Here is a 23,599-nt window from a genome sequence, read left to right on the forward strand (position 1 = left end):
ACATATATCATAAAGCTTAACTCAGCGCCTTGCTTTGCAGTCCATCGATAAAAAAAGGAAGAAGTTTAAAACATGCTTTCTAACTGTCCTTAATTACATTAATGGCATCCAAATTTTTAACACTAATCAATCTTCTTCTGAAATTTTATTTAACTTGGTAATTTTCTTTTTATTTTGAAGCATACCGTGTGATCTGTTTTTGTGGCCTACGGTGAAAATGCTGATGCATTATGTGGCTCATCCATGCAAAAAAGACATTTATCTCTCATCATGTAACATTCGCCAAATCATCACAGCTCACAACATGAACATGCATAACTTCGTTAAACGGTATGAAGGAGAAATCTTAGAGGTAAGTCAATCAATTTCCTTACTTTAATCTATGAATCGTAAAATTTTGAAACTGTGGCTCACATTTCCACTTCGTAGATTGATTGTCCTAATTTCAATCTTTGAAGGATGTTTCATCATGGTTATTGTCGAACATTCCATATGATTTTCTCTCGGGTTTATTCAATAATATTTACTAAAAATGTTGTGCCAAAATATCCATTATTATTCTCCTAGAAAATTGAGAAGAAGCAGAAATTATAAAGCACAGTAATTGAGGTACAGGTTTTCTTAATCTTACCAGCAATATCCTCTATTTATTCTCCAAGATGCAGAAAATGCTTGATGCTGCCCCCTCCTGGGCTTAAGAAAATGTGGAAAGGGAAAAAATTTCAAGGGAAAAAAGTTCTATTTACATTTGTTTCTGTCCGCGCAGAGATTTGTAATACTAGGATGTACCTACTGACAATGTGAAAACAATGTGTTATTTACTTTATTCAGAAGAGTCTTCAAGAAAGTGACTTAAATATTATTTATCCAGATAGTATTTCAATATTTCAGTCAGAGATAGTGAAATAAAGCAGCTCGGTGATAATTCTTATTACAATTTTTGTGCGCTGCAAATAATTTAACCGTGCCTTCAGATTATAGGAAAGAAAGGAGAAATTTCCGCTGGTCTGGTGTTATTTTACAAAGTTTGTATCATTGTTGTTGTTAAGATCTGCATTCATGAAAACTGGTTACCTTGTAGGGTATTTTATAGACACTGTTGTTTTTCTCATTCAAGTAGCATTCTCAGTCCAATTTTTCCTGTTTAGGAAAATTTTGCACCCTAACAATTATCGAAAAATGTTGTCTGTACTTAAAAATGTTAACTGCTGTGTCTCTGACTTCTTAGGAAGTTCCCCACTGTCTCCGCACAATAATTAAAATGTTTATGTGGCTGGGGTCAATTGCAGTTTTTATTTGGAACATCTTACATTCCATCCCTAGGAATTACTTTCTATTTATAAACATAGTGATCTGTATATGGAATGGAATGGAGAATCTCGTTCATTATGTTGACTTTCATGAATCATAACTCAGTTTTGGCATTTCTATAGATTAGTGCCACCAGGGCCACAGAGGATGCTCTCTGACCGTCCATTCAGGAGTTCTGGAAGAACAAAGAAAGAAAAAAACGTTGCCTTCATGAAATCTGCCCAAGCAAGAAATCTATCAATTTCCAAAGGGACCCTAGCACCAAAATCGTTCCATCCCAGACTTCTTAATCTATGATGACTTTCAAGATTCATTATTATCAAAAAATTTTAAGTAATTGTCTTATTTTGAAAGACCATCCTATTTCATCTTTGTTGTATTTCACCTCTATTACCAAAAAATACGTAAATTATTCTCTTTAGTAATGCGTATTTAGAATTCAACAGATGATCTTCAGTTTTTCATTTTTTTTTCTCTTCTAATTTTTAGGAAATAATCTTTCAAGTTGTCACCTTCAAGAAGTATTTTGGTACATCAGTGAGCAAAACTCTTCCAGATCTTTGTCATCTGTTTGGATCTGAAACGCAAGATTTCATTCTTCGTCACGGTCCCAATCTTTTCAAGTACTTGTTTCGATGGGCGATTGATTGGAGAGGATGCGAACCGCTTTTTGATGATCTGGCTCAGTTGAGCAATCAATCAGTCAAAGAGATCATCCTGGAAGGCTTCAGTGAAATTTACCCTTTCATCATCCTGCATGAGTCTGAAAATAATGCAGTATTATGCTGTAACTTGATTGAGCGACTGTCAGGCCTAACCATTCACGTTTTAATACGCAGATTCTTCCTCGTTATCTTAGCTAATATCCTGCTTAACTACTGTGTCAATCCCATAGAGGCTAAAAGAGCGTGTCTTGAAGTTAAGAAGTATGATGAGAAAACACTGCCAACAACTTCAAAACAACAGACTGAAATAGTATGTATTTAATTATTTTTTTTTCTTTCTTAAAATTTAGGCAGTAAGAATCTCAATTATAAGAAAATAGAATATCTACAAAAACATCAAATGAAAAAGAACAATGCCTCCATGTTACGATGAAGGAATAGAAATTGTATCAAATGGAGGATAATTAGCAAAAATCCTTAGATCACCACAGTAAGAAGAAGAACAGTTCAGCCTTGGACAAGAGAGGAAACAAGATTTTTCCAAATTTCCTCTTCTGATTTATTTTGTTTAACAGAAAAATAAGCATATTATGTTGTCAGGGTGTCTACCGGCCCCCAAAATCCCCAATGTCCCCGATTATCCCCGATTTTGGAAGGGTGTTCCTGATATCCCGGAAAGTCCTTAATTATCTTGCTCAGGTCCCCAAAAATGGACAAAAATTGTCCTAAACATCCGCATTTTCAAATTTTCCTACAAGCCACGGCGGCGCGGTATAACCAGGAATAAAAAAACTGAAGTGTTGCTTGGTTTTTCGTATGTTTTTATCAGTTCAATATGACTTGTAAAATCAGTTGTATAAAATACGCCCTTTAACGCTCTAACTAGCTCCCTTTCTCTTACAATTTCGGGGGAAAAGTCCCTGATTTTCTTGAAAAAACACCCCTAAAAGTCCCTGAAAGTCCCCAATTTTGGTTTTTCATGACCGGTAGACACCCTGCTTGTTTCTTATATGAGCTAGAAATAGTAGTTCCTTATTGGAAAATATTAACCATTTAACTCTAAAGTTTTTTGTGCACATTCTTCATAATGAAAAAAAAACTCTGCGGAAAGATTCAGAGCATTACATCGCCAAATCTTTGGTTGAAAATAAGCTTGAGAGGGAAATAGGCAATGTAAAAGGCAATTTCGGCGATTCTGATCATAATCATCTAATTTAATAATGGTTCAGGATGGGGTCAACAGCAAAAGAACCAACAACATTGAGAGGTCTCCCATGTCTTGTAACCAGTAATTGTGTTATTAGTACCATCAACTTTCAAAAGAGTGCACAATGTGTGATTTTCGAAAAGTCTAATTCGGCTCAAAGCCTCATTAAATAGTTTGTCTGAACCAAGCAGTTCTGATTTCTTAGGAATCCCCCTAAAACCGGGTACTTTCGTTGATCTCTGAAAGTAAGTCTTGTCTCATTTTTTACATTACTTGAATAGCTTGTGCAAGGTCGCTAAAATGTTGTGTCGATCAGTAAAGTAGGATAATCTTTCTCTGTGGCTTCTGTAGACTCTTGAACCTTTGAATCACCATTTAAAATACTTTTTATGTCTCATACACTTTGTTTTACGTAATATTTTATTACAGGTCGACTCTCTTCAGATCAGATTTCTAGGTTTACTTGTTGAACTGGAATTTAAATTGACCTCCCAGTCAACCTCAGACTCGACCAAGGCGAAAATTCTGTGTTCTCTCCCGGACATTTTCAATCTAATGGGCCCTGAGTACATCACCTCGGTGCGATTTAAAGTGCTTGTCACACTCTGCACTGCTCTGACACTTCAGCAAGGCATCCTTCCATCACTGTGCATCAAAGCTTGGGATGCTTTTGTGAAAATGTAATTTCATTTATCATCTAATTTTTATTGACTCTCACGATAGGAAACAATTACAGGGTTTGCGATGCCTTGAAGAATTCTGGAGCATACTTTCAACTTTTCAAATCCTTAAATATCCTTAAATTTGGGGAAATTGCATCTTTATGTATGCAAATTCTTGAGTTTTACATCATCTGATAATTTCTCTCATGGTTGCTTGGGAGATTTTTTTTTTTTTTTTTTTTTTTTTTTTTGAATTTCAAATCGTCTAGTAACATTCCCAGTGCACACCTCGCAGTGCAGTTACTCGCCTCTATGCACAGTTAGCAGAAAATCAAAGCTGAGGAAGAGGAACTCTCTTTTTTAAGGAATGTTCTTGGCTTTTAATATTCTGTTGTATGTCTTCGAAAGTCCGTAATAAGTTTTATATTCTTAGTTCTTGATTTTTCTAATCAAAACTCTCATTTGTTTGTCTCTTGGTGAGGCAAGCTGCAAGAATCAATTGTTTTTCTTGCATCTAAATGGAAGAAAAACAGTGTTGCCAAATTGCGAGAATCGCCACTGAGTAAAGATTGATCTTAGACAGATAGATAATAGATAGATTTTAGAGTCTAATTTTCCCTACTTTGATCATGGTTTTATCGGGAGGAGAGAGCCTCCCTAAAAATGGCCCCTTTTCGGGAACCCGGGGATTTCATTCGTATGTGGCTTAAATGAAACCTTATGATGAGACAAGCCTCCAGTAAAAATTTTAGCTTGAGTATATGTCTTGTTTCCGAGATACAGCGTTGCAAAGTTGGCATATTTGAGCTTTAAAATTCTCATATTTTTATGGATTTTCTTCCAAAAACCAACTTCAAAAATGACTTTACAATACTTACACGAGGTGCACACGATAAATTATAATATAAAAAGTCTCCAGTAAGAATTTTGACTCATGCGTAAGCCTTGTTTTGGCAGTACAACGTTGCTAAGTTTACATTTTTCAGCTTTAAAAAGCTCATTTTTTAAAGTTTCTCATTCACAAACCGCTATTACTGAAGATCGAACTGTATTTTGGGGCATAGAATCAACAATTAGTGATACTCGTAGATGCATAGTATAATTTATAAAAGGATACGATAATACAGTGTTGCAAAGTTTTCAACTTGTATCTGGGAAAATGTCTATTTTGTGTTATTTTATTGAAGACAAGATTGAACAATCGTTGATAAGTGATATTGTGAAACAAAGAAATGTGGAGGACTTTTGTCAATCCTAGGTGAAAATTGGAATTAAAATGGCACTGTTGCCAATTTTATTTAAGTTTCTCTTAACATTCCATTATAAAATAAGTTTAAAATAAGGATACTTCCAATAATTGTCTGATTTTAAAACGTAATCCAAGTGAATTTATGGCATACAATGAATGGCTCAGCATCAGTGTTGCTTTCAAAATCTAAAAAATTCTACCTTGCCTTGGTTGTCAATTTTACTTTTTTTTAGGCAGAATGCAAAAACGAACATAAACTATGGAAACGCTCCAGTTTTTTGAGTACAAATAAATCTTGATACAGACAATACATTCATTGTTCCTTAAAGAATAGAATATCTTCGACTTAAGAATTACAAATGATGAGAAAATTAAATAAAAAAATAAATTAAATAAATAAATCTATAGAAAAAGAAATTAAAAGAATAAAATACTTAAAATTATTAAAATATTGTTGCATGGATTTGTCAAAAATTATTATTTCGGCATAGCTACTAACTATTTTTTCATTAATAAGTTGTTAAAGTTCCATTTTTGTTGAGGGTTGTCCCCATAGTATTAAGACCTCTGTGTCACAGTGACAGCATTCCGAAGAGAATAGGACCAGGCTATTGTCATGTTTCATACTTGTATTTCAAAATGGATTTAAGCATTCACATTATGATCTCGGCACTGGATGTAAATTCTTGGTAGCATTCGCTGACCCCTCCATTCTGATAAAAAATACATCCATCTCCCAGTGAAATATATCTGGAAAAAAGTTGCATTTTCTCAATACGCAACGGTGCAGTGTCTTGGCAGTGCCAATCATAACAAGCTCGTATATGTATAGAGCATGTTGAAAACATATCTTTGATCCAGATGCCTCAAAATAATTGAGATACTTGGTAAAAGTAAAAAATCGGCAACATGTTGAGGTACTTGCTATATATTTGAAGGCAAGACTATACTCACGTATCAATCGAAAAAAATATTTTCACGGATATTCATAAATAAATATAAAAAAATCACAAAAGACTAAACAAATTACCAAAAAAAATTAAACAAAATAAAAAAAGTAAAAAAATTAAATTAGAAGCATCTTTATTTTAAAATCATTTTATTATTTTTTGTTTGAAAAGAATTATGAATAAACTTGGCAGCAGTATTTTTTCCAAAACCAATCGTTACCTGGGACTGACATCAGCCCTTGATATTTTGCCTTGATACGAGTTAAGATACCCATTGAAGTCGTGTTCAACAAGAAAAAATCATAATCCATACAGAGTTCAAAGTTTTAAGCATGGCAACGCTGTATCACCACCGGTCAAAGAATTCTTCTTCAAATACAAACATTCATCTACAGATGACATAAATGGTTGATTTCCTGCCTCAAATCGTGATTAAATTCTACGAAAGTAGCTTCTTAAACACAGAACTCAAAAATATAGACATTTTTAAAGCTCAAATATATAAACTTTGCAACCCTGTATCATTAAAACTATACTTGCATTTTGAGTTAAATTTTAACAAAAGCCTTAATCTATCATAAAATTGCATCTAAACCCCAAAAGCATATCTTTTAGCGGTCACTAAGTTCGTTTTTAAGTTAAGAAACTTGATAAAATGAACATTTTTTATAGGTTTTTATGTCAACTTTGCAACGTTGTTTTAACAGAATTAGTAGTATTAATGTTTCATCTGAAATATGCAATCGATAATAATACTAACATTTGATAAAATGTCACAAAATATCATTAAACATCCAATTGAATCGTTCTGAGAAAATAAGATACCTGAGAATATGAGAATTTTAAAGCTCAAATATGCCAACTTTGCAACGCTGTATCTCGGAAACTAGACGTATACTCAAGCTAAAATTTTTACTGGAGGCTTAGCTCATCATAAGGTTTCATTTAAGCCACAAACGAACGAAATCCCCGGGTTCCCGAAAAGGGGCCAAAAAAGGCCCTTTTTTAGGGAGGCTCTTTAAATTTTCTGCTTATTATGTAAAATACAAATATTTATTTCTCTCTCGGGAGTTACTTTTGGACGTTTCTGCTTTTTCAACATGTTTTGCATGAAATTTTGTTTTGGAATTATGTGCTGTTGTGCCTAATCTCTCACACCGTCCAGTAGTTCATGGCAAAAACAATGAATCTCATAGAGTTATGTTGGTAAATTTTATGAAAAAAGTTACTTACCTAGGTCACCAATAAAGCATTCGTTCATTGTGGAATCTGTTCCTGGGATTGTGTCAGAGGCAAACTATAAAAGGTGTACTCACTGCAAAAATTTGTCTGTCCATCCAACTGTCCTCTTTTTTTCTCCTCTTGTTTTTATCGTGCTGTCATTAAAGTAACTTTGAAGCATGTAAGCGATTTTTGGCCTAACAAAAGTTCCATCAAACGTGTTTCGAAATATTTACTAGTTGTTAATTTTTTAGAAAATTGCCGAAGTTGGAGTGCTCTATGATGTCTAACCATTAATCATGATTTTTGCAGAGTTGAAGTTTCCGCCCTGGGACCGATGCTAAGCACAATTTTCGTCTCTCTTTATCCACTGATCGATGACTATCCAAGCGAGATCTCTAATATCTTCCATTTCCTAATCTGTGAAAATGAAGAAAAGTTGTCTTGTTTCTTTCCTGAGCTGTTCTTCCTCGAAAGTCATCCTGCAAACCCAGTAGTTTATGAGCAAGTCCAGAAGTATTTGACGTCTGATGCGTAAGTTACATTCCTTAAATATTTTCGAGGTTAAAATGAGACTTCTTTGTGCTTGTAATGAATCCACTAATCAAACTCCTGTGAGCAGCGTTGTTAAATACCTGGGTATTCACCCAGGATCATACAAGAGGTATTAAGAGAGTACTGAGCATCAACATGTACTCTTTTTTCGTAGAAATATGTTGTGCCTTTGTATTTTACATGCATTGTAAATTCATGACGGGAGATAAATTTTAATTGTGTCTCTGTAAATTTCCCGTTTCACTCTGCTCTCCTATAAATTTAAGCATCATTATTTCTTGAAAAACTTTGATGTCTCTTTAGTAGTTTCTTTTTTCTTTCTTTTTTTTTTCTTTTGTTTTTAAATTTTGAGCAAATTAAAGTTGTCAAAGTTTCCGAGGATGGTGAACTTCTTGCAAGAATGGGTTGGTGGAACCCATTTTTTTTATTGATTTTTTAAAGCACCAAGTGAACTAAGGAATGTTTTAGAATTTTTAACCCTGAGTCAACCTAACCTTGTGTGTTCATGATTGCATGATCAGGAAGTTTTTGCACTCCTGCTTGACTCCTTATGTATGGTAATTTTCGTGTATAACTGGACAATCTTGTATGAATTCAATTCCAGGTTTTGTCCCATGGAATAACTCATTTTGTTCTCATTGCAGACAATTAGATGGAGAAAATTTCAAACGACTTCTGCGACAAGCATCACACGAAAGGTCAGAAGTACGTCTTCAAGCTTTCAAGCGCTTGAAAACGGAGCTTGATTTCTATCATGATGAAATAAGCAGACGAATCCTGAGCAACGATTCCTTGGATCGACTCATCTTGGAAATTCTTGAAATTCTGACAGCCGGCTCTCATGATTCAGATGAAAGAGTTCGTGTCGCAAGTGGGAAATGTTTTGGAGAATTGGGTGCCATTGATCCTGGACTCGTACCTAATAAAATATCAAAGTCTGGTAAGATTAATTCCCGATTTTAGGGAATTTCCCTATTTTTTCCCCCCCTATTTTTCCCTATTTTCTTGTATTTTTTTCCATGAATTCAAGTCCAGCAAGAGACTGTCAAAGCTATTAGGGGCCATTCATAAAATGTAAAACGCTCGAGGGATGGAGCACAAACACACAACCAGTCACACAAACCATGGTCGCAGGAGAGCATTACACCACTTTGTTTACATGTGATAAAAAATGGAGATGTAAATCACAAATATGTTCCAAGTGGGGGGGGGGCTCAAAAAATCTAAATTTCGGGTTTCGTAATTTATGAGAGGCGCCCTAGTAAATCGATGCAATTGTAACTTTTTTACCAGCAAATATGGTTTGTGCAGTCACGTAAAAATACTTTAATTTTAAGGATGTCACAAAAAAATCTTTGAAAACATATACTCGAAATTGTTGCTCTGGAAGCCAAAATCTCTTTAGAGAATTATTACCTGGTCAAAAAACTTGCAGAATCTTCAGGAATCTTCTCAAATACAAAGCATGGCTGAGTTGGCTGAAAGACTCAGAACTACCAAGACAGTAATAATGGTTTACATGCGACCAGAAATTTTAAATTTTAGAACCAGTTAGTGAAAATTTTTCATTTTTTATCAATATATATTTGAAAGTATATTATTTTTTTCTTTAAAAAAAAAAAAGAAGCTGCACCGCGAGTGTTACATTTGCTTTTCAGGAACAGCTCTTGAAATTACTTGAATATTTGTTTTTCCATCATGCTAAACCAATTGCTAATCTGCAGGTAGCAAAGCACATTCTATCCTGAGCTTTTCTCTACTTATGTTACTTGCCTCTTACATTGTTGTTTATTGAGACCAAGCTTAACAGGAATTCACCAGGTCGCATTTTGGGAAAAAATGAGACGGGAGTAGTTTTGAATCCAATCCTGGCAAATTTTTTAATGTCAAAAAGTCAGAGTTCAGAAAAAATATTTTGATCATGAAAATAGTCGTTAAACTTTGTCCTTAACACTGAGTTTTGTGGAGGAATAAAACTTCAAAAACCCCTTTTCCTCAGTTCACACTTGATGCGATTTGGTGCGTTTCTAATAAACTCGGTCCGTTTATATTTTTTGTAGAAATAATTAATTTCTCTACTGTGCGGGAGGACTTTTAGTTTGTTTTGTAAGTCCAAAGACTTAGTAGGGTATGGAGCATTTCAGCAGCAAAGTTTTGTGTATCTTACCAGTCTAATTCCTGCGCATAAAGGCTGGTCTTCAACACAGATTAATTGAATGCCATTAACTCAATATCCTTTGACACCCAACTCTCCCCTTGCGACACTTCTCTGCAATTTTCTCTAAAGTTAAACACTGACAGAAGCCTCTATGGATGTGAAATGTATTAGCCTCTGAGAGTAATCTATCAGAAAATCAGTTTTGATCATTATGTTTCTATTTTCCAGAAAACATATATTAGATGTTCCTGTAATTTTATTCTTCTTTCCTTTCAGATCTCACAAAGAACGTGCCTTTGAAAGTTGATAGTGAAGGTGCAATCATTCATCTTCTAACAACACTTTGCCAAGGATTCCAAAGTGCAAAATTATCAAGATCACAAGATAATTTTGCCCTCGCAATACAAGAAATACTGAAAATATTTTCTGTGGAAGAAAACTCGCAGCTTCTGTCCAATTTTCCTGAAAATTTTCGTGAGCTGATGAAGCCTCTGTTCAAATCCACCTACAATTGTAATTATAAAGAGCAAGATAACTCGGAAATAAATTTCAATTTCCTATTTTTGGCTCTGTAAAAGGTAAAACTTTTCTATCATGGGCTTTCAACTGGATCAACCAATTGGTCTCATTGATATCAGACAGTCAGATCAAAGAGATCTTCAAAAATTGCAAGGGTTGCATGAAAAGTGATGAATCAACAATTCGTGCTTTTATGCCTTTCATAGTAGTCAAAGCAATAATCGAAGCAACTGATCAGCAGCGCGAAGAAATCTTTGCAGAACTTGACTTTGTCATGACCAACAGCGGTGCTGAATTCCTCCTATCAAATTCTAACAAGTCATCATCTGCTGGCTTGGCACGACAATTCATTAAGCCTGTTTACTGTCAAAATTACAATGCCGACTTAGTAAATGAATTAAGTTTAAATGCCGAGACATGCTCTATACTTTGTGCTAAAGTTGTTTATGGTCTAATTGATTTTTTATTCCAATATGCGCGAGATGATAGTGATCAAACTTCAGCTGAAGGTAGAAAAATAATTGGAAACTTTCTAACATTATTCTCCAAAGAAAAAATAGCGGAAAAAACGTTTGAATTTGACGAATTTCCTAGAGCTCTCTTATATCTAGAGCAGCATGTAGCGGAACATCCTGGAGCGTTGCAAGTGCACTTACCATTGTTCGGAAGGATTTACGCTCAGTTAAATGATGCTGATGCCCTACAAGGAATAATTGCAGTCCACACAACAGAGCCGTCGGCAGATGAGATGCTTCTCATGCATGAGGTGACAGGCGGAGCTTCAGATGCAGTTGTATGTTACGAGAAACTTGCGCAGAAAACCGACAACAATCCCCTATTCTACAGGAATATGATCCAGTGCTACCTGCGCATAAATCAACCTTTCACAGCCTTAAAATTAAGTGATAACTTAATGGCCATGAGTGCTGACTTTGATGAAATATTGTTGAGTGAAAAAGTAGAAGCTATGTGGAGTATGATGCAGTTTAGTAAAATGGAATCGGTTCTTTCTAAACCTTCTGTACCGAAAGATGAAAGCTGGGGCACCCGAATGGGTGTTGCAATGTTCCATGTGCTCAATAATGAACATGATAAAATGTCAGATGAAATCAGCAATATTTATAAAATAATATCCCAGTCTTTGTACACATCAACTCTTGTCACTGGTGGCTACAGGGAGGGTTATGAGTATGTTACCAAACTCCATATTTTAAATGAAGTAGAGCAGTTAAGTTCTTTAATGCTATCAGTGCTGAACAGCGAGAATTCAGACGAAGCAGAGGATATTGATAGGCTTAAAACACTCATTGAGAAAAAGTTTAGTCGACGATTGCGACTTTTAAAACCCCTCGGAGATATTCTACAACCTGTGTTACGGGTTCGAAGAGTTATGTTGAGCATTGGTGAACATTTATTGATGGAGCGCAAAAAACAGGTGGCAACTTACTTTCGTGCTCAGATTGGCAAGTGTTTATTGAAAAGCATAAAAATAGCACGGAAGGCGTCCCATTTTCAAATGGCATATTCTAATGTCTTGGAAGTCGAAAAGTATAAACCCAAAGAGCTTTTCATCGAGAAGGCTCAGTTACTGTGGGCGAAGAAAGAAATAAACCAAGCCCTGGCTACATTAAATCGAGGGATTGAAATCCACTTTTCAAGCACTGAACCTAACGCATCCATGAGTCGTTTGCCGGAGCAAAATCGAATACTTGCCAAAGCCAAATTGCTCATCGCTTGTTATAATGAGGAGACTTCTAATATTGATGCAGCAACAAACACAAAATATTTTGAGGAAGCTGTAGCTGCGTGCAAAGATATTGAAAAGAGCCACGTTTGCCTAGCTCAGTTTATGGACAAAACCGTCATATCTGAGTATTATAATTATGCCCCTGTTCCTGAGAAATTACTTGAAGTTATTAAAACATACTCAAAGTCAATGCTTTATGGTAGCAAGTATCTGTATCAAAGCATGTCCAAAATTTTGAGCCTATGGTTAGACTTTGCTGCAGATTTGGCAAAAGATTCCAAAGAGCTTGATGGGAAAAAAAAAGAAGCGGGACTGAGTCTACGAAAAAGCCTCAACCTTGACAGACGTGAAAAAGCGCTGAAAGGTATCATTAGTCTAATCCAGCAACTGCTTGGGAGACTCCCCACCTTCAGATTTTTAACTGGATTCTCTCAATTGACATCAAGAATCTGTCATCCAGATAACCCTAGTTTTCTACTTCTGAAAGATATAATTGTAAAATGTATTTTAGCATACCCTAGTCAAACTCTGTGGATGTTCATGTGCTTGCATAAATCTGCCGTACCCCTCCGAATGAAGCGCTTCAACATTGTCTTGAATGATGCAAAACTTCAAGTAGCGCCAGTACCTGACCTAATACTAAAGTTTAAAAAATTGTTTGAAGTCATGTCAGACCTATGTGAGAAGCCAGTTGATAGTAAATTTAAAGGTCGACAAATTCAACTTGATAAAATTGCTCCTGAAGTGGTTAAACTGTTCAATAATGGAACTTTTGAGCAGATCATGATTCCGTTTCAGAAGTTTAGAACTCTTGCTTTACCCCGTCCTGTTGTAGAAGACGATCTTTCTTTTTCAGAACACAAACCGTTCCCAGATGATTGTGTTCGTTTTTACAGATTGAAAAAGAAGTGCTCATTCTACAATCCTTGGTGGCCCCTAAAAAATTGACATTCATCGGATCAGACGGCAATGAATATTCTTTGTTGTGCAAACCTAAAGATGACCTGCGGTTAGATTTTCGGTTAATGGAATTCAATGCTATTGTGAACATGTTTTTGAAGAGGGACGGTGAAGCTAGAGATAGGGATCTACATATTCGAACCTACAGTGTTGCACCACTTATAAATGAATGTGGACTCATCGAATGGGTTCCCAATTTAGTCTGTCTGCGACCAATTTTGAATTCACTTTACAAAAGCAAGAATATGTTTATGTCAGCTCACGAGATCAAGAAACGCGTTGCAGCAGTCAAAGATCCGTTGGAGAAGAAATTGATGTTTTTCAGAGACCTGAAAAAAAACCACCCACCCGTTCTGAAAGAATGGTTTTTCAAAACATTCCCGAATCCATGTGCGTGGTATCATGCAAGGTTAGCGTACATGCGCACTCTAGCTGTTATGTCCATTGTCGGTTTTATATTGGGTCTTGGTGATCGTCACACAGAAAATATTCTTCTAGATAATAAACTTGGTGAAATCATCCATGTTGACTTCAACTGTCTGTTCAACAAAGGGGAACTCTTTGATTACAAAGAAGTTGTTCCCTTCCGTTTGACGCACAATCTAGTTGACACAATGGGCCCAACCGGTGTAGAAGGGCCATTCGTTCGTTGTTGCGAGATCACAAATCGAGTAATGAGAGCTCACATGCAACTTCTCATCTCTGTGCTCACTCCGTTCGTCTATGACCCTCTGCTCTCATGGAAAGGCGCCAAAGATGCAGTCAAAGATATGAATGGTGAAGTTGTTAATTCAGAGGGCAAAACCAATATTCTCAACATTGAATGCAGACTCAAAGGAAGTGTCAAAAAGAAAGATGGTAAATATGACGATATGCATTTATCGGTTGAAGGCCAAGTCCGTAGTTTAATTCACGAGGCAATGGCTGAAGAAAATCTTGCTCAAATGTTCGTAGGTTGGGGTCCTTACTTGTGAGGAGTGGGTGTCCATCCATCTCACCCTTGATTTTAACCTCATAAGTCATCGAACACCTGAAAAAGACTGGTAATTCTGCCCAACCCTGAAAAGGTAGGAAACTTCGCTGCATAACCTTGAAATTCTCTCTTCTTGCAGAAACGTTCGATTAGTTTTTATTGTTTTTATCAACAAAAATTAGAACTTATACCTTTAAATTCTCGAATTTTGGATTTTTTTTTTTAATTCTCTAAGTTAAAACGCTTCTTACATAAGGCCAAAAAGTATTTCTAAGAGCATTTTTGTCGGAAATAATGATCCAAGCGAGTAATTGTTGGTTCTTATTGTCAATGCAGATTGTCGGCTGTGAAGTTTTTTCAGGCTTCTGTATTTTATGATGGCAAACCAAAGTCCGCCAGTATGCAAATTACAAACTGCGCATGTTGCCTGCCTCAATTTTAGGTAAATCACAAGCCAGAAAGACTCATCATAGGGCTTCTTAGGTTCTACACAGGAAAATATCCATCTTCGTTGTCCCCCTTATTTTAAAGTGCAAGTACGAATGGCTGACTACAGAAGCCATCAATTAGCACCTACAGTCATTACCAGTTGTGAACCAATTCTTGGTGGCCTCTGAAGTATCCCTCCTGTAAATATGTACTATTATTACTTCCTCATCACTGTATGTTTGTTCCTGTATAGATTTGAATTTCATCGAAGCTCTTGTATTTAGTTAGTTCCTACCAAAATTTTTTTGTAAAAGATACCTCCCTAAAGTATATCTTTCTGAAAATATTACTTTCTAAGCTGAAAGCAATTTCTTTTTATTTTTTAATAATGAAGCTGTTTTTTTAAAATTTCACGTTCAAATCTTCATTTCTTTTTTTACTTTACAACAAAACCCAAGCATAATAATTCCTCTATTGGTAGGTTTGGCTAGATAGTTGGGTTGAGTTATGCAAAGCAGGTGCATCTACACTGCGGTGTTTCAACATCCCATCTCTTTTTTTTTTTTTTTTTTGGAAAGAAACCATCTTAGATTTTTGCTTTTTTGCGGGGATAATTTTTATATGAGCAAGAAACATTGCAACATATTCGAGCAGGAATGTCGGTTGATTTACTTTAAAAAAATTAGAATAGGAGATGAGATTATGAAACACCATAATGTAAGGTGCGACTGTTTAGCTTACCGTCATCCAATTTGGAAAAAATTTGCTCATTATGAGAGCAGGCGAGTAACAGGGTGGGAGGGGGGGTGCCGGGAAAATCCTTTTTTTGCTTTTTCCGTGCACATTCTCTCCTTTTCTTTCTTGCCTCCTTGCCTCTAGAATTTTTGCTCTCTACTGTTTATCTGGTTCCTCAAGAAAAAAGAGGAAAAGGCGAAAGCCTCCTCCTCCCTCTTATTCTCAGCCTTTTTTTGGGAGACTGTCAACATTTCCCTGTAACTGTTCAGTCACGATTTTACCGCTTTCGTTTTATAAAATTTTTGTTAATTTCAGTTACTCAGTCTTCAAGCATGAAGTCCCTTTTTCATTCCAAATAGTTACTTCATCAACCCCTTCACCCAGTAATATCAATGGAGAATTTGCAAGGGTCTGAAATTTGATGAATTTCCTGTTTAAGTGGAATCCTCTGAAAGAACTGAACACGAAGATACCCTTGATTCATAAATTGAGCAATTATTAGAGGAGATATGACAAAATAACCGATTCTGCTAAAATACATGTGTTTAAATGGGAAATGCCGCCAGATGACGTCACAAGGCGGCACATTTTCTCACTTTTAAATAAATTTTTCTCCAATTTCCCATGTCAGAAAAAAATTATGAAAAATATTGCGAACTCAGCTCATTAGGCACTTTCAGATGAAGCAATAAAAAAATTGCGTGCAAATTCTCCATTATATGATGATGACTTGATCAACAAGATTCAAACAACTTAGAGCAAAACCCTCCTATAAGGAGGAGCTAACGAGTGGCATGCCTCATTTTATAATCTCTAAAAAATTGAGTCACATGTTACTTTTAGGTTGCTAAAAGTAAGTTCTTTCAAGGCTTTCGAGTTTTAACTCACTCAATTGGTAATGGTTTTATACTGCACGAGTGAACAGTTTTTACAGAACGTGAATCTGATACAAACACAAAATTATTTTGACTCACGTTCTTTTGTTGTTTTGGTCCAATCCTTCAGTTAATTCATCATTTTTTGTTTTAAGTTAGACGTGCGATTTACTGCAAAATGTCTTTGTGCACCTGAAGATGAGTCGCTGAACTTGAAATGGCCATAGTATAACCAAAGAAGATAAAACAAAGGATCGGACCAAAACAACAGAAGAAAGCAAGTGAAAATAATCATGACATCCAACAGAATGAAAAAACCCCTAAGTAAACACAAAATTAAAAATTTACAACTAGATGTCAGCTAAAATTTAGTTTATTTGGTATAAAAAGGCTGTATTGATACAACAAATCTACTAACTCATAGTAGAGAGATAATTTGAATGCTCCGTGAGGAGAAAATTTACCAAGAGTATATGTGACAGGATGTCGAACAGATGGATATTACTCACTAACTGAGCTCGCTAAAATAAGCGAACTCAATCACAAAAAATGTAGGTTTGCATGTCATTAAAGAGAAGAAGAAAAAAATCATTAATTTCAAAAGTTGTACGGTCTATTAAAATTTTCATACAGAGCCTTGATAAATTACCTCTCCTAATTTTAGGCCAGCAGGCTTGTCCTTTGCCTTATCAATGAAGCCCCAGTTAAGTAAAAAAAATACAAAAATGGGATAAAAAGTGTGGCAATATTTTTAGGTACTCGACGTTTAACAAAATTTGAGGAAAAGAGCAATAAAAAAACTACATACTCCTACAAATTTACTTGATGAATATGATAAGCATGAATTTTTCTTTAGCTTCAAAGTAAAATTCTGGTTTTCTTGGGTTATCGTACAACTAGGTTCATCGTATAACTGTTTTTTTTCCCCCTTAAAAAAAGAAAGGAAAAAAAATGTCCTCTAGTTGCTTTTTTCCTTAAAAAAAAGAAAGAAAAAAAGGAGAAAAAAATGTGTGGAGGTGTGTGTTGCTCCTGTTGGTCAAAAATTTGACTTTTGAACTACAGTGTTGAAGATTTACTAAGTTTTTGTCTTTTTATCTGATCATCTTCTCTTCTAAGTCTGTATGGAGTCTTCATCATTAGGAAAGTTAAAGTTGCAAACTTTTCGCGGTCGAAATTTCCAACTTTGAAGTTTGCAACACTTCATTTCAAAATTCCACAGACAATTTTGAATCATTTCCAAAAATTCTATTCACTCAGCCAAATGTCCCATTTTGCATTTAAAATTTCTTTTTGATGCACTAAAGTTATTTTACGAAAAGTATCGCAATTCAAGAGCAATTAGTTTCGAAAAGGAACAATATATCAAGGGACTTTCATGATTAAGATGAGGAGAGGAGATAGTACAGTTGCAGTAAAAATGGTAAAGATGTGCATTCCTCCTCAATTCTTTAAATTAAATTAAAGAAAAACATTTATAGAGTAGAGATTATCGTTGACACAGCAACTGAGACTTTGTGTCTAGTTGTACGTATGAAGAGGTTTGTGTAAAAATTACAAACTGGACTAATTTTCCTCTTTAATGATCTAAAATAACCTTTTACCATCTGCCACAATAAACGAAGCGGAGATATCAACAATTTTTACAATTTACATAATATACATTTTTAAAAACAAAGCGATACAAAAAATTGTGTAAAATATATAATGACTAAAAATGTACAATCCTCAATATTTACAAGTTACAGGATTTTGGTAGGAGTGCCTACATTAATGATTTTTTTATGGATCAATAAAAAAAAACACTCTTTAGCATGCTAAGTGTAAAAAGCTCACTTACATCTTGATTGCTTTCTTGAGAAACTAGCAGATTTCATTTTAAAACTTTACTGTGATTTCACTTCATTTTCAGAACTGATGTGCTTTATGAGAATTTCAGGCAATGAACCACCAGTCAAGGTGCGAATTTAAGCATTATGATATATTTTTCTCATCAAACTCATTAGAAGTTCACATAAAACTCGATTTGTGCGACAAAATTAATGAAAGTAACTCCCACCATGCGTTAATTCAAACTTCCTGCTCAAAAAACCATGACCTACATGAGTTAAATTGTACGCTAAATGATATTGTAACAGTGTATGTGGTATGATGATATTGCAACCTTAATCTTGATACTTCCGCCCAGCTGTTACACGTTTCTCACACTTAGAACAGAGCAGGGAGGGAACACTGTTCGATTAAGAAACCTGCCAAAATCGTTGTAATGCGGAATTTAATTCACTAAAAAATTCATTAATTGGTTTTTATCATAAGTGGATAATTCAAATTTTTTTTGTAACCAGTCCTAAATAAAAGCATTAACATCTTAGTCAGGAATTATTTCAGTAATTTTTAGGGCGTGAATCGCGTTTTAGGTGAAATTTTCAAACTTTTACTTCCCCCAGTGGTTCATTGTATCGGTTGGTTATAATTTACAGGAAGTCCACAATTTTTTAACAAATATTTTGTATGTTTCATGAGTAAAACCTTCAGAACTAAACAAAATATCTGAGAGGAAATAGCTAAGAGTATGTGTTGAAATTTGGGAGGACATGTACCTCGCTACCATGCATATCAAATAATGCTGAGAAATAAGAAACAATGCTTGGCAGAATACTGACACAGAAACTGAAAGAGTGCAGTCAAAGTCCCAGAGAAATTGACTATTGATTGTCTGATTCATGTTTGTGTACGAGGTTATTAAGCGTACTACATGTTACAACTACCATTATGAAACTGATGACAACAAACTGGAAGAGGGGGGGGGGGGGGTGTTGATAAATTTAGAGAACTCAATAGAGGAGTTAGGTGCAAAAGGGCTCTTATCCCAAGAATCAAACATGTCTTGAGAAAACTACTAATAAAGTTTTGTTTCTTTAATGTAGATAATAGGTGTGGTCATGACAAAAAAAGAAGGTTATAGTAAGTACTTGACTCGTTACGTAAATAACAGTTAGACGAACGATAAAAAAAAGAAAGGAACTTATTTATTGCATGAGAGAAGACTGATACCTTGCAGAATTAAGCCAATATAGAATTTCATAGCTCATGGTCAGTTTAAATGGATGTTAAAAGGATGAACCCAATTAATTTGAAATATGATTTTTAATGAAAAGGGAACATCATTAAGAAAAATTAGTAATCAATCTCTACAAAGGAAGATAAAATATGTAGAATAGTCTTTACGTATGATTTGCTATCAAAAATACAAGTAATTTTTTCAATATTTAACAATCAGAAGTGCATGTCTGATGTGAGTACAGTCATTGCCTGTAGAGTAGGACCAGCAGGACCGACAAAATTCCTCAATTAAACGAAATCACATATTAATTTTTGCACCACTATTTCAAGTTTTGTGCCAAAACATTAGTAAAGCCACTTCTAAACGGTTAAAAATTTATGGACTGGGTCTTGACAGGTTAAACTGCAGGAAATGGCTTGTAACTAGTTCAACAGATCATTTTATGAAACTATTGACTGATTCTTATTTAACTCCGAGCTGCATATTCATCCCTGAAGATTATCAGAAAGCTCAAGAGCTGAGTTTTAGGGGTCCAAAAAATGTACCATACAAAGACAGAGACAAATCTTGGGCCATAAGGTTATTTTCAAAAGAAATGGACTTTTTTTCTGGCTTATCACAATGGAAAAGAGGGGTAAATAGCAAATTTTCCTGTGAAATTGGACATTTATTTACATCCACTCCTTGCAACATCACCCTGCTACCTAATTTTGCCGAAACAGCAAACGCAAACTGGCATTGATCCAACTGGATATGTCTATTGTGCCTGCTAGAGCTATTGATAATTCACGGATTGGTGCAGGAGCAGAGAGCTGATAAGATTAGTACAAATGGGAGATGATCATCGCACTGAAGAGCCCTGCGCTCCTGGGAGTATGAATTGGGGTAGCAAACTCTGAGTCGTTGAGGCAAAGAATTGCTCTGCATTTTGCTGTTGCACAGCCAAATAAATAGGACCTCATAGAGAGAAGGGAAAATAAGACAACTAAAATGACTACGAGGAAAAATAGGAGAATTTATCAATTATTCAAGATTCATAAATTTTAGGACCAAAAAGTTTTGTTCACTTTCTGAGTTGTATCGATTACCAGATTCTCACTTGTCCTAATCCTTAAAATTGCTCAAATGGGCAAATAAAAAGGGGTAGCCAATCTTGCTCACTTAACAGGGGTTGACTGTAGTTCCAAGAGAGCACACAAAGAAATATCGAAGAAGGGAAGGGATGTCAAAAGAAGTTGAGACGCAGAAATAAAGTAGGGTAGTCAATGTTGTGCAAAGTGAAACTTATCCAGTGTAATTTTGCCATTCTTTGGTAAATTGTGTCATTATTTCACTTGTTCAGACCATCTCCTCTCTTTATGACGAAAACTATTCATCAAATCAGTCTCTGTTACTCATCTAAACAGTGTAAGCACTCTGATGAGTTTTCTCAGAAAATTACTTCTAACGCTTGTCGCACATACATGTTGATTAAGTATAAATGCCATTTAAATTGCTACTTGAATCAAATATAAAAAGGTATAGAAATGCTGAAGAAAGGAAAAGATAGAAAAGGGTTGGGCTTATTTACATTTTCACAACAAGGGTCAGAAATTTTCAGTTCTCCACTTGTAAATTGTGGCCAGTAAAAAAAAAAAGAAAAGAAAAAAAAACTGCTGCAAGCTATTAGCCTTATTTTTCAAAAATTCTTGAAAAACATAAAAAATATGATTTTTAACCCTCTTAAAAGTAGTGGGCTTTTGGAGTGCTCATTAAACAAAGATGATGGTAAACAATCCAATGCATTACAAGAAATAATGAAACAGAGTGGAGCCTCCTCAAGACCTTGAATTTCTCAGTGAGCGCATTCTTGAGACTTATACATTTTGAGCATCTACACTTACATGTTCATTATGAAAAGCATAAAAAGAGAGGTATTACTAATAAAAAATTGTCATTTTTGACAGTAGTGTGAGGACGGCAAATATTATTGAAGAATTATCTCTACAGTGAGGGGTCCAGAAGCCTGATCGTTGAATATTTGTAATTGTCGATTTTGCGAGACAAGACTAAGGAGGAATGGAGTTATGTGATTGATTGGTTGGCTTTGTTAGTAATCTCCTTTTCTGTCTTTGTCGCTTGTTGGCTGCAATCAACGAAAAGCTGAAGTCACCTGTTTAGTTGCCAATACTTTGGTGTCAAATCCACCAGATTTAGGTGTGATAAGGAGAGTGATAGACAAAGGCGACCATCACATAACTCCATTCCTCCTTGGTCTTGTCTTGTCCAGTTGGAAAATACAAAAGTTCAACAATCAGGTTGCTGGGAAAATTTTACTTCTCTACTCCCCCCTTCTTTGCCAGGTAGAATTATACTTCGATAATTATAACGCACAAAACAGTGTGTAATTTTGAACATACAAGCGGGAACACAAAAAAATTCTGCAAAATCATTACGGTTACACTCATTAAAACCTTTCTATTAGCTTCTGGCCATTCTCTGCACTAATGGCTGGGAAAAAAATTTTGAGGAATTTTTGAGATATTACAAAAAAACCTGTAATTACTCAAAGACCACCAAAAAACATGGAGGTTTATTGCTCCCAAACTCATCTCCGGATTATTAACTATTATCTCCACCCGTGAATACTTTATACAAGCCCGCCACAAGGGGGGGGGGGGGGATTACTGTGTTCCTGGTATCTCGGCCCGTGACACACTACTTCCAATTCAAATGTAACCTTTGTTTTGTAAGGAAAAGTCAAAAATTTCACAAAAGGTTTTTTTTTTCAAAAACACGCTAGGGCACTGTAGAATTCCTCTTCCTCCTTTGAAGATTTCTATCTATTATCAAGATTTTTAGTATAGAATGATTATTTCAATTACTGCCTTCCATTTTCTTCCGTCGTCTGATGCTAAGAGTCTCTTCTCTGGGCATCCTCGACTTAAAAGTTTGGAAGCCGGGGGGGGGGGGGGGGGGGGGGGGAGTTAGTGGCAGTCATGGGGCCTAGACCTTAAATCTGGTACCAGGGCCCCAGATGAGACGTGGCGGGTCTGACTTTAGGTGCTTACGATTCATACTGACACATTGAAAGCAAAGAGGTATTAGATATGTAGGGTGACGCAAAATGAAACTAATTGAACAAAGGAGTGAACAAGTGTAGATGTAAGAAGTAAAAACATAAACAAGTGAATGAACAAACAGGACAAATTAAGAGGGCAGACATTGCACAGAAACATAAACCATGATAAAAGAGAAAAAATAAAGTATGAAATTTCTTTGATTTCATAAAACAATAAATAAAAAACAGACTGACCTTTTTGAAAAAAAAACTTGTAACTTTACGGTTGAGTTAAAGTGAAACATAGTTTCACGCTAGAATACACAGCTTCTAAATTTCAGTATGTGCTGCCTGAGATTAAGAGCACGGTATTATGTACAAATACATGAGTCTCATCTAAATAAAATGTTTGCGTGCAGTATCATATACTGACGATCATTGATGGAGTCTACAAATAAAGAATATTCATTCATACAATACATTCTAAATAATTCAGGTCATGAATACTTCATCAAAGGAACAAAAAATTATGAAATCCTTTTGTATTTGACGCTTTGTCATTGAAACCTGCTAAAACATACTTTGGACTATACCAGACGTCAGAAACTGAGAGAGACTGAATATTTCAAAAATCAGTTCTTAGGAGTCTCATTGTCAGACGTTAAAATCACAATAAATATGAGAGTGGCTAAACTCTAGGTTTTCAAGGTGATACCTAGGGATAGAAAACTGACTAATTAAAGTCATTTTAAACATATTACTCAAGACAAGACATGGCAACGATTGATTCCCATCAACAAGTCAAACTTCCATAAAGAAGCTCTTGCGTGAGGAGTTTAGCTCAACTGAGCTACAACAAGTAGACAAAAGCATCTGTAGATAATTTATGAAGGCTAATTTAGCATAATCACAAACCTCAACTGCTAGCAACTTGGTTAAGTCGGAGAGCAGAGGGCAGTCGAATATTGTCAAACACACGAATCCACGCTCGAGCTGAGCGAGACGGCGCAAGAATTTGCTAAGGGTACTGATCCAATTTCCATATGACTATTATCAACACCACCCAGAAGAGCGCCTCGTTCCATATCGCTCAAGCCTCCTCCTCCTCCTCCTCCAGACGTTCCACCGGAGGGCGCTGCGACACAATTACTGGTATTGCGCTGACGACATAAGTATGGAGCTTCACCCAACTGCGGTGAGTCTCTTCCCTAGGAACAGAAAAAAATGAAATTTATCGATGAAACATAAATTTAAAAAATCGATGCATCAAAATACAATAGCT

The 23,599-nt window shown here is 35.5% G+C and overlaps 2 protein-coding genes across 2 annotated transcripts in view; one reads left to right on the top strand and one right to left on the bottom strand.

Moving 5' to 3' along the window:
- Positions 1-14,394, top strand: part of LOC140225800 (serine/threonine-protein kinase ATR-like) — a 28,616-nt gene extending 14,222 nt beyond the window's left edge. Inside the window, 8 exon segments of the mRNA XM_072305728.1 lie at positions 181-352; positions 1,801-2,286; positions 3,613-3,863; positions 7,578-7,799; positions 8,465-8,760; positions 10,255-10,549; positions 10,552-13,145; positions 13,148-14,394. Coding sequence (XP_072161829.1) covers positions 181-352; positions 1,801-2,286; positions 3,613-3,863; positions 7,578-7,799; positions 8,465-8,760; positions 10,255-10,549; positions 10,552-13,145; positions 13,148-14,178 — 5,347 coding nt within the window. The 3' untranslated portion in view covers positions 14,179-14,394.
- Positions 14,395-16,573: 2,179 nt separating this feature from the next.
- LOC140225792 (proton-coupled zinc antiporter SLC30A1-like) overlaps positions 16,574-23,599 on the bottom strand; it is a 35,179-nt gene continuing 28,153 nt past the window's right edge. The window contains exon 8 of the mRNA XM_072305720.1: positions 16,574-23,525. Coding sequence (XP_072161821.1) covers positions 23,286-23,525 — 240 coding nt within the window. The 3' untranslated portion in view covers positions 16,574-23,285. The remainder of the gene's footprint in view (positions 23,526-23,599) is intronic.

This window comes from Bemisia tabaci, unplaced genomic scaffold (genome assembly GCF_918797505.1).
Source record: "Bemisia tabaci unplaced genomic scaffold, PGI_BMITA_v3".
Taxonomy (NCBI): Eukaryota; Metazoa; Arthropoda; class Insecta; order Hemiptera; family Aleyrodidae; genus Bemisia; species Bemisia tabaci.